The sequence below is a fragment of the Bubalus bubalis genome, chromosome X, assembly GCF_019923935.1.
Source record: "Bubalus bubalis isolate 160015118507 breed Murrah chromosome X, NDDB_SH_1, whole genome shotgun sequence".
NCBI lineage: Eukaryota > Metazoa > Chordata > Mammalia > Artiodactyla > Bovidae > Bubalus > Bubalus bubalis.
The window spans coordinates 87,866,856-87,883,740 of NC_059181.1; the positions used below are offsets into that span (position 1 = coordinate 87,866,856).

Consider the following 16,885-nt stretch of genomic DNA (forward strand, 5'->3'; position numbering starts at 1 on the left):
AAACAAAACAAACAAAATAAAACCATCTTGAGGACCATTTTCCCAGGGTTGGCTAAGGGCCAAGCATGGTTTCCTGGGAGACTCTCAAGGAGTAAGCAACTAAATCTATTGTATTGTCTCTTTACAATCCACACCCTCTATTTTAATCAAGGTCTTTTTAACAATGAAATAGTCATATTTGGGCTTTTACAATTAGTATAGCATTTATATATAAGGTAAGCAAGAGCAACATAACTATATCTAATACTTGCAGAAGGCAACGAAGGATGAAAATAGGCTCAGATAAATTATTCTTCTAGTCATAATAAGACCATTTAAGACATCTTTATATTGATGTAACAATTTAATTATCTGTTTACTCCCTTGATCTATCGCCACTTGAACTTTGTGATAACATTGTAAAGAGCTATTTAAAGTAATGAACTACATCTAATTCTTCCTCAGGCTAGTCACTCTCCATTGACATCACATGCTGGGAGGTTGTAGTTCAGTTTCCCAATACATTTGATTATCATAAAATTTGTTTATATAAGGCAGCTGAATCTTACCAACAATACCAGTATTACACCATCACAATATTTGATATAACCAGGTTTCATTTGGATACAAAAGAAATTGGGAAGTATCACAGAAGTGTTTATTAAATCTTCCTAGAATAATTGTTCTTTGCCCACATATCAGATATCATGGACAAGTGTTATCACCAGTGGTGATGTCATTTCTAGGTTCCATGTTAGCTGAGGACAAAGCCCATCATTTGTTTCAAGTCACACTATTATACAGTTTTCCCACTGACTGTTGTGCAGCAAGACCATCTCCCTTCCATGGGGAAAACATGTGCATCATTCAGCATTATTCCTATACCTCATCTCATTGGTCCATTCTTTTGTAAAAGTCAGAGATCAATAATGTAAGCTACAATTTCACTCAGAAAATTTCCATAAGTTTGAGGATCTGCATGTGTCTTAAAGAAGCTCTTCAACTTCCATAAGTAAAAATGGAAAGCCATTACCCCATGACTACTTGGATCTCCATTCAAAGTAAAATAGTTAACAGACCCTGTTGTGTCAGAGTATATGCTCTTTCCCAGTGCTGAATGCTAGCATTCTCTAGCATTATTATTGGCTCTGTATGACCTTATTACCAAGTCTTTATCATCTTTCCAAGTAGATTCCCATTCTTTTCTTTGCTCTTGGAAGATGATTCCTACCAATCTGTCTATGTCAGAGTAATTTCTTTTCTTCTGAAAGACACTTTTCACTAAAAGTGAATTCAGCTTGTTCCATTACACCAAGGCCAGCTTCTATTTCACCTAGAGCCCTCTTTGGTTTCACTGCCCGATGTTTAACCCAACATGTATCTTGTTTCCATTGAGTATTGATTGCTTGAATAAGGTTAAGGTACATGCACTGTATCCCCAAAATGCAGGGTGTCCCATGCCAGAGTCATGTGTATAGTGGTCACTCCCAAATTCAGTTTAGTCTGAGCATGCCATAAGGTTTTCCATACTCTTTCTTGTCTTAGGTTAGGGTGGTCCCCGGTGAAAACATGAATCCACCTGCTGCTGCTGCTAAGTCACTTCAGTCGTGTCCAACTGTGCGATCCCATAGATGGCAGACCATTAGGCTCCTCTGTGCCTGGGATTCTCCAGGCAAGAACAATGGAGTGGCTTGCCATTTCCTTCTCCAATGCATGAAAGTGAAAAGTGAAAAGGAAGTCGCTCAGGGTCTGCCTCTTCGCGACTCCATGGACTGCAGCCTACCAGGCTCCTCCATCCATGGGATTTTCCAGACAAGAGTACTCCAGTGGGTTGCCACTGCCTTCTCCCTGAATCCACCATATAATGCCTAATATGTTATTTTCATTCACAACCCATTGATACTTTTCATCTTGTTTAAAAGCTTTCCATCCACAAAACCAGGGATAATGTGTGTTCTTACACAGCATACTATGGCTTGTCAGGCATACAACCACTACATGCTGTCCATTATACTTTGGCATTTTGGTCATCAAATTTATGCTTATACATTTATTGATTTGCCTCACATTATCTGCTATGTGTCAAAATGGTTCAGAGGGAAGACATACCCAAATAATTTAATCAATTCCTAATGTTCTAATGAAGGTAAATTTTTATAGCTCAGTTTCAGCACCATTTCGACCAGTGAAGTGGAGATAATGTAGTCAAATATTTAGTGATAGTTATAACTATCATATGCATCAAGCTCTACATCTTAAAATAGGAAGTTATGAAAATTAAATAACATGTAAATGACATTTCAGCACTCTCAAGTATATATAAGCAGAAGGGATCATCAGTCTCATATATTTAATCTTTTAGTCACCAAAGAATAATCAGATATAGCCCATTAAATAGTGAAAGATGCCCTCTTAAAGCCTTCTCTAAAAGGTGAGAAGTTTTAATGCTATTCTTAACTATTTGTACAGACGTTCACTTTTTTAAGAAATAAAACTATGAAAATTACTTAAACAAGTGATGAGATCAGAGTTAAATATCAATGTAGCTTGTGCAATACCAGGTAGTTCTCTATGAACTATATTATTTGCTTATGGGGTTTAATGCCATGTTAACAGACTTCACATAGCACTTGAAGAACAGAAATATATACCTCACCATGAACATTCACAAACCAAACACTCTTCTCATTGTAACTATAACCTTTGAATAGTTCATTATACTGGACACCAATTTCTTTCCAGTCTCAGAGATAAAAACCAGCACAATATACAAATGTCAAATATTAACACAGTGTGAGACTACTGAATCGTCTGGCACAGGAATTTTAAACATCCTTTTGACCACAGCTAGTAACAGGCTAAACCTGCCACCAATGTGATAAGCTGCTGCTTTAAAGAGAAGTACAGAAGTCAATTAACTTTAAACATTGAGATAATCATCACTCCTTACCATATGCTGGTGTCTAAATCTTTACAAAGTTTTTATAATAAGATTTTAATTTTTCATCTATTCCTAAGCTTATTTTCTTGCCGTCTAGAAATCCTCACTGCTCCCCCACTCTCAAATAAATTGGGTTCATCTTTGTTTATTGGAGAAAAAGTTCATGAAATGGTCAGAATCTGTCTTTGGAGAAACTTTTAAGTACATATAAAATATAATCTTGCCCCCCACTATGTGATCAGCTGAAAGCCTTAAATCCCTAGTGAACATTCTGGAGAAGTGGCACACAGCTTTGCTGTTGTGTTTAGAATTCTTGAGAGGGAGAAGAGGTTAAGAAATGATTGTGGTGTGGATTAGAGTGGAAGTAAAGGAAGTGCTAAGAAGTAATCAGATCCTGGATATACAATGAAGGTAGAAACAAAGGACTTACTGATAGAGGTTATACAGGAAGTGAGAGAAAGAGAATAAAGAATTAACTCCCAAGTTTTCTGGCCTGGGGTCAAAAGAAGTTCTTTTGAAAATGGAAGCAATTACTAGTATGTTTGGGTGTCTACAGTAACAGAAGACAAAGCGGAGGATAGCTGGTATAGACACAGATGCAGAGATGTGGTAGAAGCTTGTGGAAGTACTCTTGATTACTTCAATTGTCTCGGTGGAATAAGACCCAAAATACAAGTTGAGAGTAAAACTGGAGGTAAGTACTAGAGATTTGAAGAGAAAGGAATGTGTATGATTAGTCATCTATGAAAGAAGAAATGGCTAAGAAAAGATGGTATGATTGTTGGGCAGCATTAAGCAAACTCATTCTGAGTTTGTGGTCACAAATTTAAAGTGAGATTAGCTAGTTGCAGAGATGCTAATGTTTTTCTGCTACTTCAGCTAAGCAAAGAACAGGCACAGAATAGGTAGGAAGTAAGATATAATCAGGATTGGGTTTTGACAGCAAGTATAACAAAGAGAGAGAAGGGCCAAGGAAACTGAAGATACATGCATGGGAATGGCTATGGAAGTTAAGTTGAGTAAGGAAGAGAAGTGAGGATATCAGAGGGATGAGGGGCAGTTTAAAGGTAGTAGGATCAACATTAGACAAACAGGTACTTCCCTGTTCAATGATACTTCGGTATTTTTGTTCTATTATTTCTATACTCTGTACTTGTTTACACACCAGTTGTTAATATATGGGAGAAATTATGACTCTGTCACTCTGTTTGGAATCAAGTACTATATTGTGAACAATTAGATCTTTAAATTTGCCTACTCATAATATTCAGCCTAGTCTCTCTTCCCAGCCCTGCCCCCAAATGCAAATAAACACATGCATAGGCACATAGGAGAAGGAAATGGCAACCCACTCCAGTATTCCTGCCTGGAGAATTCCATGGATAGATAGAGGAGCCTGGCAGGCTGCAGTCCACGGGGTCACAAGAGTGGGACACGACTTAGTGACTAAACCACCACCTTGTACTTTCCAGTTTCTAAATTTTCTATATTGCATATGAAATGCTTTTGTCATTTAGAAAAATGTGCAAAAGGACATATGTATTTATACCCATATATACTTAAACGCTTGCTGTGCTCTCTAATAAAGTATTAGAAGATTTAACCCAGTAGGATTAAGGCCTTAGACCAGTTTCAGAAAATAAAAGATCTGAGAGTACAGATGCTGACATACTTTTAAAATCTACCAGTTTTCACAAAATACACGCATGGATCATTGTCCAGCAAGGGAAGCATATTAAAATGCATGATACTGAATCTACAATTAAAACAGTAAAATATTTTTAAATTGGAAGAAAGGATCATTACAAACCTGCTTTCTGCTTTGAGCTCTTGCATTCCGTAATCTTCGAGCAGAATAAAAGATAAAATAGCCCACAGTTGCCGCCGTAATAATGAAAAAGGACACAGAAACAAAAAAAATCGAATAGTGATTCACCCAAGGACCATGTTTTTTCCCTACTTCAATGACCATTGTTACTTGTATGCCTCTTTGAATAGATTGTAGAATTTTGGTGCCTTTCAGATTGCCAATCATGATTGCAACAATGTCTCCTGCACCTGTAAAAGAAAAGGAATTCAGTTTTAGTTTGGTAAAGCTAAAGTATAAAATTTTTCTTAGTATAAAAATCCAATTGCTAAAATGATTTTAAAGGACACTCAATGAGACAAAGGAAGGACAATCCTTCATTTAATTAACATTTATTGGGCGCATATGTACACATAAGTTACAGGGAATATAAGCATACTGAGACTTGGTTACTGACCTTAAGGAACTCATAGTTTAGTAAGGAAGCCATGATATTAATATATAATAAATACCTCCCCCCTTCTCAGGTTTGCTACATATAATTCAAAAGTATCAGGTTTGGGGCCCAATTTGCCTCTTACATGAAGGTTTTCTTAAAGTAGTCACCTGGAGAGTAGGGAATTCTCCTCGAGAATCTGAGATTTGGGAAAAATGAAAAATTTAACTGTATATTTCTGAATTTATAAAGTGATAGACTATCTCATGAGCCTGCTACTAAAATGTATAAGGAAGGGACTTCCCTTGAGATCCAGTGGTTAAGACTCCACACTTCCACTTCTGGGGGCATGGGTTTGATTCCTGGTTGGGGAACTAAGATTCCACATCCCACATGTAACACAGTCAAAAAAATAAAGAAAAATAAAATGTATAAGGATATAGATATCAGAATTAATAATTTGTGATAATGATCACAGCCCAAATGGACAACCTATATATATATATATATATATATATATATATACACACACACACACACACACACACAAACATATATATATATATATACTGTATATGTGTGTGTGTGTGTATATATATATATATATGTCCATGTGCCATTTTTCTATATCCTCAAAAGCAATATGAAATTTGTCCAAGGTGCCCTAAGGTTTTGCATAGACCTAATCAGGTTAGCTGGAGATGGCAATGGCAACCCGAGTGCTCCAGTACTCTTGCCTGGAAAATCCCATGGATGGAGGAGCCTGGTGGGCTGCAGTCCATGGGGTCGCGAAGAGTCGGACATGACTAAGCGACTTCACTTTCACTTTTGACTTTCATGCATTGGAGAAGGTAATGGCAACCCACTCCAGTGTTCTTGCCTGGAGAATCCCAGGGATGGAGGAGCCTGGTGGGCTGCCGTCTATGGGGTCACACAGAATCGGACACTACTGAAGCGACTTAGCAGCAGCAGCAGCAATCAGGTTAGCAATGAATGTAACATGTACAATTGATAGAAATGTGTTTCCATTCAACTCCAACTAAAGTCATCTGAAATTAGACTGAACTTTTTTTTTATTTTATTTTTTAACTTTACAATACTGTATTGGTTTTGCCATATATCAAAATGAATCTGCCACAGGTATACATGTGTTCCCCATCCTGAACCCTCCTCCCTCCTCCCTCCCCATACCATCCCTCTGGGTCATCCCAGTGCACCAGCCCCAAGCATCCAGTATCGTGCATCAAACCTGGACTGGAGACTTTTTACTTAGTCTAATAGTTTATAAGTCTTAGTCTAAAAGGCTAAATCTCTGTAACATCTCCCGCTTTACCAACTTTATAAATCTTGTGATTAAAAATAAAGGACAGACATTATCTTTCCCAATCTTTCCCAATGGTGTGAGAATGTTACTCTTACCAGTCCAATGCTTATCATGGTTTATATTCCTTCTAGTTTAAATGACCTGAGACCAGTAATATTTAGGAAAAGGTTAGAGTTCTTTGCTATTCACACCTTCAATGATCAAATCAAGAGTACAAACCTCAAATGGCAATGTCTATTGCAGAATTATTACCTAAGTAATCTCCTAAATTTATGGCCCCCAGTGGCCAAAGTCTACAAAAGATCAAGATTCTCCCCTCACTTGAAGTTACTAACTCAAAAAATATATTCATAGGGTATTAGAGATCCTTGAAGTTCCCAAAGACATTATTTTACCACAGGATAGCCATTCAGTTAAACTCTTTTATATTACTGCTGACTCATTTGCCATTACTTAGTTTGGTAACACTGAAGACTCACTTTCTCCTCTCTTAACATGAGTAAAATTTCAAAAGCGGCAGGAAGTGAAGGAGGCTAAAATGTCTTCTGTTGTATCTCTTTCCTCTATCAGTATATAATGCAAATGGTCCTAAACAACTGGCTATTTTGCAAGAGAGAGACTGATTTTCTCTTTATTTGGGAGCTTTAAGTTTCTAGCCTTGGCACTAAAAGCACAGAAATTATTTCAATTCTATTTTGTAATTTTTTTGGCTTTTCTCTACAAGCTATCTGTCAGGAAAGCTTCTGGTTATAAAGTTTTGATTAACTATAGCATTCACTTCTGATACTGTAAAATGTATAATATTTGTATAGATCATTCTAAAAATGAGGTTTAGGAATATATGATATTTCTAAAGACTTCTTTTTAAATCACAGATGTCTTTCTAAATGTTTTTTACTAATAGAAGTACATTTTCATTCTTTTAGAAGATATGGGGTGGGTGGCAGGGGTGGATGCTCAGTAATATACTGGCCTTTGTGGTCAAATGGAGATTAAAAAATGAGGAGAGTCAAGAAATGTACATTGTCTACACATAAGGAACAATGCTGTGCTTCAATCACCCCAATTCATATTCATATATGCTATATGGAGTACAACTATCTATTGAATTAGCTTTCTAATCATATAAAATTCCTATTTCTAAACATTATTATACATCTCCTAGTCTCTACACCCTTGCAACTATTTAAAAACTGCTCCCCTTCCACTGTTCCTGGTTACAGTTAATGGCATCACAACCCACTGGTCACCAGGTTTAGTGACACCAGAATCACATTTGAATACGTCCTGCTAACCTAGTCAGTCATGTACTGGGTTGGCTAAAAAGTTCCCTTCGGTTTTTCCATAACATCATACGGAAAAACCCAAATTAACATTTTGGCCAGCCCAATAGATAATACGGGCTTCCTGGGTGGCTCAGCAGTCAAGAATTAGTCTGCAATGCAGGAGATGAGGCAGGAGCCACAGGTTCAACCCCTGGGTCAGGAAGATCCCCTGGAGGAGGAAATGGCAACCACTCCAGTATTCTTGCCTGGGAAATCCCATAGACACAGGAGCCTGGCAGCCTACAGTCCACAGGGTCCCAAAGAGTCAGACACGACTTAGCGATTGAACATGCATGTGTGCAATAGATAAAATTTCCTTAGCATCTCTCATTTTCAGAACCTCCATTCCGTTCCTGTTGCCTATATAATAGGCCCTCATAATTTCTTTGACTGAACTACTTCAGTAACCTAACTGGTCACTCTTAACTCCAAATTTCCCCCTTCCCTTAAAGTTTCATCAGTGTTTACATTCCTGGTTGACTTTTGCCATTATGTAGTTGGATCATGACTCTTCCCTGCTCAAAAATCTTTAGTGGCTCCTTATTACTCATTAAATTTTTGACTTCTTGGCTTAGTATTTAAAGCCTTATATGATCTGGTCCCAAACCAACTTTTCCAGTTTGATGTATCTCCACTACAACTGTATCTCATGAACACTTGGATCCATCCAGTCACATAGGATCAGCTAGTATCGTTCACTTTTCATAACTTTCCTTTTGTTCATTCTGTTCTCTCAGTCTAAAATGTCCTACATCTGCTGACACTCCTCCTCCCTTTTCTGCCTATGTATTACTTAACTCCCAGTTCAAATGTTGTCTTCTATGCTATTCCTCCCCCACAAGTTCCAAGTGAGAATGTAAATATTTCCTCTTTGTTCCCCTGTCACTTGGCTTTTAGCTTTTAGCTAGTACTTCATTTTCTTTTGCATTTCAATTGGCATGCCATACTCCCTCTGTCTTTTAGTTAACTATAGCAACACTCTCCTTTATCTAGTATTGTCAGGGAATTAGGTATTCCATATAAGCCAAATTCCCAAGTTTAACAAAAAAGTTTCATACAAATACTTAATTTCAACAATTTTGAATGGACATTTTAAAAAGCCATCCATACTGCCCTACTTTCCTAACTAGGATATACTGATTATGATTTACTATTGATAGTGGATCATCTTTGAAAACCATTATTTAATATTGTAGTTAGGTTATTTGTCCCTAAACTGTTGTGATTTTCCAGCAAAGTCACAGATTTGGAGAGCTAGAATCAACCTTAGAGATCATCCAGTCTGACTCATTTATGAGCTCTCACTTTGGGTAATTTTCTTTGGGGGAGAGAGCTTGTCTTTTTCTCTCTTTCTAATTTTATACCTCTAATCTACTGTCAGCTCTGAAAAGTCAGTCAAGCTTGGATCTAAGCAAAGAGTAAAACAGGCTTCCAGAGAGAACTTGAGGGGTTCAGGGCAAGTACCCTCTGATATTTAGATTGGTTGCTCAGTGATATTTTTGTTTACTTCCTGAATCCTGGCTGCTTTCTGGATAATTAAAGTTGCCAGATAAGATCTATAAACTAGACCTTATTCTAAGTGTTTTACCTGTGTTAACATATTTAATCCTTATATCAACCCTACAAGGTAGGCATTGCTATTATCCCATTAGAGAGAAGACTGACTAACTTGCCTAGGATAACACAAGCTAATACATGCAGAATTGGGATCTGAACCCAGGCAGTTTGGCTTCAGTGCCTCTGCTCTTCATTCTACATCAGTTCTCTATCTTCAGTGAAACCTAAAGCTATTATTTGACAGTAAAAAACGAAAATTAAATAGGTATATTGGAGGAGGGAATGGTAAGATTTAACGACTGGCTCTTAAGGGAGATGGAAGAAGCCTTGATTTGTAGTGTGTGCCAATTTCTATGTCATAAATATTACTCCCATGGCCATATAACTGGCTTCCCTGGTGGCTCCAGTGGTAAGGAATCTGCCTGCCAAGCAGAAGTCGCAGGTTCAATCCCTGGATCAAGAAGATCCCCTGGAGAAGGAAATGGCAAACTACTCCAGTATTCTTGCCTGGGAAATCCCACGGACAGAGGAACCTGATGGGCTATGGCCCATGGGGTCACAAAAGAATCAGACATGACTTATTGACTAAACAACAAACAACAACAATGGCCATAAAAATGTGGAGTTAGGAAAATATGGGTACAATTGGCTGAGTCAGAAAACTCCAGTGCACAACTGGACATTATAGAGTCAAAACTTAAATATATGTAGAATACCCTTATAACAAAATTATTAATACTTTGCTTATTCTTTTCACTTTTTCATACTTACTTTAAAAAGTCAGTCAAAGTTCATGTACAGCCAAGTTAAATTTGTTTTTCTACTTGCTACTCTGTTAAACCCAAAGAATATATACCCCAAAACTTCAAAGAAGAACAGTCAGACTTCTTTTTGTGGAAAAGAAAAAAAAAACACCTTTTTCTGACTGGGGCATGTGAGTGAGTCTGTGTGTGTCTTGCCACAGCAGGCATGCCAAGTCTTTTTCTCCCTTAAGCTTTCTTCTTGTCTTTAAAATATTGGAGATTCAGGAGGCTGCTATTATGCGTCAGCTGATTCCAAACCTCTCAAATTAAAATTAATAACTTTGTAAGTGATTTTTTAAGGTCTCACACAGCATATTCTGTATAAAAAGTTAGTCATTTATTACTAACCTATATCATTGAATCTATGTTCCTCATGCTGTAGAATTTTGCGTATCAGTTTATTCTCTCATAGTAGTGCAATAACATATTACATGCAAATATTTTTACCACAATCTTTAATATTATTGTTATTTCCTTAAACCATTCTTACAGTTGATCTTTAAAACCAATGTTAGTGCACTAATACATATTCTTAAACAAGTTGTCAAGTGTTCCACTTTTCTATGCAACAACTTTGCTATAACAACTATCTCCTTTGGAAAGGACCAAGCCTAGGAAGCCAAATATGGGTTGCAGAGCTCAGCTAATTACAACATAGTGTTAAAAAGATCAAGGCTATGGTTCAGTTAATCTTCTTGTGGATCACTTATACAGAAGACAATACCTCAAAACTCATTAAGTATTTTGTAAGTATTTACACACAGGACAGACACTATGCTAGGCCTTGGGGCCACAGAAAGGAATAAAATATAGTCCTTGCCCTCTAGGGCATTTGCAGATGTCTCCTGTATATTAGCCTTTCACCATTAGGAATATGAACTAAGCCTGAAAAATGAATTGTACATATCCATTTTCATGGACAGTAGTAGAAAACAATAATTTCCAAACCGCGTTCTGAACTGATACTGGGTTAGTAGAATTGCTTCCTACATAAAAAAGACTATTTTCTTTCAGTGTCCAGTAATTTGTAATATAACAAACTATACTTGTTTTGAAATTTCTGAACTTAGTAGAACTCTTTATTTAAAAATTGGACACCAGAAATGGACTAGAGTTTGAGGGAGGGAATAAGTATAATGTGGCAAAAATAACTTTGAAGTGGGAATCACACCACTGGGTTGCAGGTTTTGCCTGAAGGAGACAGGGCTGTACTAAAGCTTCTAAAATCAATTCTGGCAAAGAAATAAGACAACTTTCTTCTGCTACCTTTATGGAATTTTCAAACCAGCTATTTATTAATTTCATTGTTTTTTCCAAAAATCATCGCACCTCTTCCCTGCCAAAAGATAAATCTTTAATAGACTAAAAGTGTCATATGAAGAAAACTGATCATTAATTGGAGAACAAACGTTAACGGCATAAACCCTGATCACAGAATAGCTGTCATTTCAGGATTTAAATCTCTCTAAATCTGCACTTTGTTTCAAGGACTTATTTATAAATTTTAATGCTTTGTCTCTGATAAATTTTCAGAGTTGAAAAGCAAAAAGGAAAAGCTGTCATGTTTACAATTCTAGTGTGTTAACATCATTTTATAGTCGACAATTTAATGGTCAAGAATAGCTAATCTGAACCCTTGTTGCTTAAATACACGTTCCCGGGTCCAGCAGAACTTCGACACTTACCTTGATAGACAAAATGTAGCAGTTAATCAATTCTATAGGGAATCCTTGAACTTCCCACTTAAAAACCATTAATAACATGATGCGGCTCAAGTTTCTCACATTTTCACTCTGCTATCTAGGGTATTTTGGGAGAAGAGACAGATTAGGAATAGATGATAATTTAGCATAAGAGGAAATTTAGACTCTAATCTCAAATGTTCAACAATGAATAATGGATACATGTATATGTATGGCTGAGTCCCTTCGCTGTTCACCTAAAACTACCATAACATTGTTAACTGGCTATATGTGTGTGTGTGTTCAGTCATGTCCGACCCTTTGCGACTCCATGGACTTTAGCCTGCTAAGCCCCTCTGTCCATGGAATTTTCCAGGCAAGAATACTGGAGTAGGTTGCCATTTCCTACTCCAAGGAATCTTCCCAACTTAGGGATCAAACCAGCATCTCAAACCCAAGTCTCTTATACTTGCAGGTGCATCCTTTACTACTAGTGTTAATTGGCCACACCCCAACACAAAATAAAAAGTTTAAAGTCTGAGGAAAAAAACAATGAATAAAGGTTTTGGTATGTGCTTATCTTGGGAACAAACGTAATAAAATAGGCTGTAGCAACTCTTACTACTGTTACTGAATATCATTCAATTAAAACATCATTCAATTATAATTAGCATCCTCATCACTACTGGCAAAAAACACTTCATAGTTATTATTCATAATATATAGAAATTTGACACTAGGATCCTGTTGGTGACCAATCTCATTCATTTCTTTCAAAAAACTAACAAAATTATTGTTGTTGCTTAGTCACTAAGTCATATTTGACACTTTTGTGGCCCCATGGACTGTAGCTTGCAAGGCTCCTCTGTCCATGGGATCTCCCAGGCAAGAACACTGGAGTGGGTAGCCATTCCCTTCTCCAGGGGATCTTCCCAACCCAGGGATTGAACCCACGTCTCCTGCATTGACAGGATTCTTTACCCGTGTGCCACTAGGGAAGCCCAGTGATATTATGCTTGCTTCATTTGCCTCAGTCGTGTCCGACTCTTTGTGACTCCATGGACTGTAACCCACCAGGCTCCTCTGTCCATGGGATTCTCCAGGCAAGAATACTGGAGTGGGTTGTCATTTTCTTCTCCAATATCTCCAGTGATATTATGGTCTGGGTCTAATCTTATTTATTTGTGAACACAGACAAATTCATGGAATAAATTATTTGTCAAATGCAAACTATGTAGTGAGCTCTGTGCTTCAGGATCTTTTCCTCACACATTTTAATATTAACATGTCAAAATGTAAAATGAACTCTAAAATATTTTATAAAATATGAAATATCCTAAGCATAATGATGACATACTTACAGCATCTTGGCATTCAAACACAAAATACAAGGAGGTGAGGAAAGCTGTTCTAATATCTCCTTCAACCAGTTTTTCACTTTTAATATTAGAAAAAAATCTTCACAATGAGTGACTTGCAAATAATAAGGGCAACTGAAAGCCAAAGTAGCTCTTAAAAAACTAAGCTCACATTCATTCTGATGATACTAATGGGGTCAACGCTTCTGAATTCACTTGTATATGGAATGAACAAGATCTAGGTGTGGTAAATTTCAACACAATTTTCTAACAAACATTTCCTCCTTTAGAAAATCTGGAACCAATTCACGTGAACTTCTTAAATATTCATTTGTCCACAGTAGCTTTTTTTTGGCCCACACCACCATGGCATTTGGGACCTTAGTTCACTAACCAGGGCTTGAACCCGCACCCCTGCAGTGGAAGCACAGTCTCAACCACTGCACCACCAGGGAAGTCCTCACCAAGTAGCTTTTAAAGGCTCAGTTTCCTTCCCTATAGCCCAAACTCTTTGGACAACTGGGGAAGGTCAATGTACTTCAAAGTGGGATACCAAAGCTCCCCAAACCAAGCAGTCCTAAGTGGAATTTTTTTTTAAGTGAGTAAAAAAAATTATCTAAACTTTTAAGCCAAACTAACCTCTCTTTATGCAAATTCCTGTTTTTGACGACTTGTTTTTTGCTCACTTCTGGTTACTACCAGTTACCAACAAACCAAATTTAGTTTCTTCAATTGACTGCTTCATAGCAGCTCTCAATTAAAATTTTAGTTTTTATCATTGCACCTCAACAAACAAATATACAAGTGCTTTCTTAAAAGTATCTGGAAATATATGTCTGTGGTTTACTGGGAACCAGACAAACCAGTACTGCACATCCCTTTAATGTGTTGTGGGGCTTCCGTGGTGGCTTAGAGGTAAAGAATTCACTTGAAATGCAGGAACCGCAGAAGTTCTTGCAGGAATGCAGGGAGGCACTGGTTTGCTCCCTCGATCAGGAAGATCCCCTGGAGGAGGGCATTGCAACCCACTCCAGTATTCTTGCCTGGAGAATCACATGGACAGAGGAGCCTGGCGGGCTATAATCCATAGGGTCGCAAAGAGTCGGTCATGACTGAAGTGACTTAGGACAGACGGACGCTCCTAACTTGCCTTTAGGTAAATTCTAGTCTATTGCAGAACATGAAACAGGTTTTAGTACAGGTTGCCTGTTAAAGCCATGGTTCTTAACTTTTTGCACTGTTACAAATCATCTTTTTGAGGGAAGGGTGGTGGCAGTGAAGATGACCAAAATCACCTTTTATTATTATCATCCTTTTAAGCCAACAAGTGAAACAGAGGCACACAGCCATGGGTAGTTCAACAAGTTGACTTTCTTTCTGCCCTGTATCCCCAAGTACTTCTGCTGTAAGATTTTGAAGGTAATAATACTTTAGAGAATAGGTGACAGATTTGATATGGCACCAAAAATTTTCAGGCAGCTGGAACTTTCAGGAAATAGTATATTAAAGGCACTAGAAAATTAGAAACAATACTGTTCAAAAGGTCACAGATGCATAATTTTTTGATACCATATTTACAGGTAAACAATTTTTAGGATTCTTATTAAAAAAACCTAGTCCTGCCAGGCCTATTCTGATTTCCACAAGTGGTAATGTTTAGCACATTGTTAAGAACACAAGGGCTAGATCAGCATTTCTCTAAATTTCTGGATTTAGGATTCCTTTAAACTCTCCAAAGAACTTTTGTTTATGTAGATTTCTATTCATATAAACCATATTAGAAATTAACAGGAATTTTAGAAATATTTATTCATTCATATATAACAGCTATAAATATATATTAATGTAATTAACATTTTTATTAAAAATAACTTTTTCTAAAAAATGTCATGAGTGGCATTGTCATTTGTGCAAACCTCTTTAATGTCAGACAATAGAAGACAGTTGGATCTTCATACCTGCTTCTGCATTAGACCTGTGATCTGTTTTTCTGGTTGAAATATATGAAGGTAAATCTGTACTCACACAAATATGTAATCAGAAGATTGAAGAGTGTTTTAATAGCATTTTCAAATAATTGTACATATTCTTCTTTTATGTTACAACAAAACTCAATAAGTGGTAGTTTCTTAAATATTAGGTGCAAGGGAGAATTTGAAATCCTATCAATCAATTCTTTCTACTTAGCTAAATGAAAATCCATTGATCTAATATATTGAATGGATCCTTTATCTATGCATGGTTTTGTGACACCATGCATTGGTCATCTGGAGAGTACTGATTCACTGAATTATGCAGATTTTAAAAATGATGACTCATTTCAAGATTATACAATATAAAAAAAATCATGGTTGTTAATATTGCTACAGTTTTCACTGGAAAAGTCTAAGTTTTAGAAACTGTCAAGCTCATGTGGTAGGTAAAAGTTTTCCAAAATCCTAATTTTTGCTTGAACACTTAAATTTTATCATTAGCAGCAAATGCTGTCATTTCTTTTCTTTGAAAGGGCTTCCCTGGTGGCTCAGCGGTGAAGAATCTGCTGCAATGCAGGAGCTGCAAGAGCCACAGGTTTGATCCCTGGGTCAGGAAGATCCCCTGGAGGAGCGGGTGGCTAACCACTCCAGTACTCTTGCCTGAAGAATCCCATGGGCAGAGGAGCCTGGCAGGCTACAGTCCATAGGGTCACAAAGAGTTGGACTTGACTGAAGCGACTTAGCATACAAAGGACAGATTCACTTAGTTCATTTTTGACAAAAGGTCTTCCAAATACCCCAGGCTGCATAACTATTGTTTGTCGGTAGTTCTTTCAAATTAAAAAGCAGTTGCTTGGAGTTAACAGCTAGTTTGGCTCACAACTTAGTCATAAGAGTGCTTTGCAACTACTTCCCATTGTCACCACACAGAACAGGCAAAAAAAAAAAAAAAAAAGCTGTGTAGAGATTCAAAAAAAAAAAAATTATTCTTACTGTTACATCAAGAACAGTCCTAAGTGAAACCGGCATTTCCTTTTTACTGCAAATGCATAGAATGTATACAATATAGTTTGCTGCTTCTGTCTTAATTGGTGCTAAGGTGCCAGCAGCTTTTACCCACCACTGCTTTTAAACCATCCATGTAAATGTCAACAGTGAATTCTGCAAATAATGTCTACATAGTATTATGAAAATAGTTTTGACCTCATGGGTCCCTGAAAGAATCTCAGGGGACAGTGCTCCAAGATCGTATTTTGAAAACTATGGACTAGATCAATGATCCTCAAACTTTAACATGCATGAGAATTACCAGAAACTTGTTAAAACATTGAAATCCCTGGGCCCATTCCCTAATTCAGTATGTCTGGGGTGAGGCTTGGGAAACTGCAGTTTAACAAATTCTGTGGGTTCACTGACTGCATGTAGTATGTGACCCATACTTTTAGAAATATTGGCTGAAATTTGGTTATAACTTGACTGATGTTATGGCCAAGGAGTTTCAAGACAGTGGTCCAGTCACTCTAGCCAGAACAAAACCAATCCTTGACTCTGCATAGAAAGACTTTGCCAAGACTTATTTTATCAGTAAGTACTTCATAGAGAGAAGTTAGAAAATCAGCCACATGAGAAACAGGCCCATTTCTTTTCTAACACAGCTCCATTGTCACCACTGTGCCTCACCTAAATCACTGCGCTGTGCT

At 37.2% G+C, this 16,885-nt stretch overlaps 1 protein-coding gene across 5 annotated transcripts in view; it reads right to left on the reverse strand.

Annotated features, from left to right (window-relative positions):
• The window catches only part of RNF128 (ring finger protein 128), a 66,022-nt gene that overhangs the window by 30,093 nt on the left and 19,044 nt on the right, over positions 1–16,885 (reverse strand). For all 5 annotated transcript variants that reach the window (XM_006052776.3, XM_006052779.3, XM_025277213.2 and 2 more), the window contains exon 2: positions 4,731–4,978. In XM_006052776.3, coding sequence (XP_006052838.2) covers positions 4,731–4,978 — 248 coding nt within the window. The remainder of the gene's footprint in view (positions 1–4,730; positions 4,979–16,885) is intronic.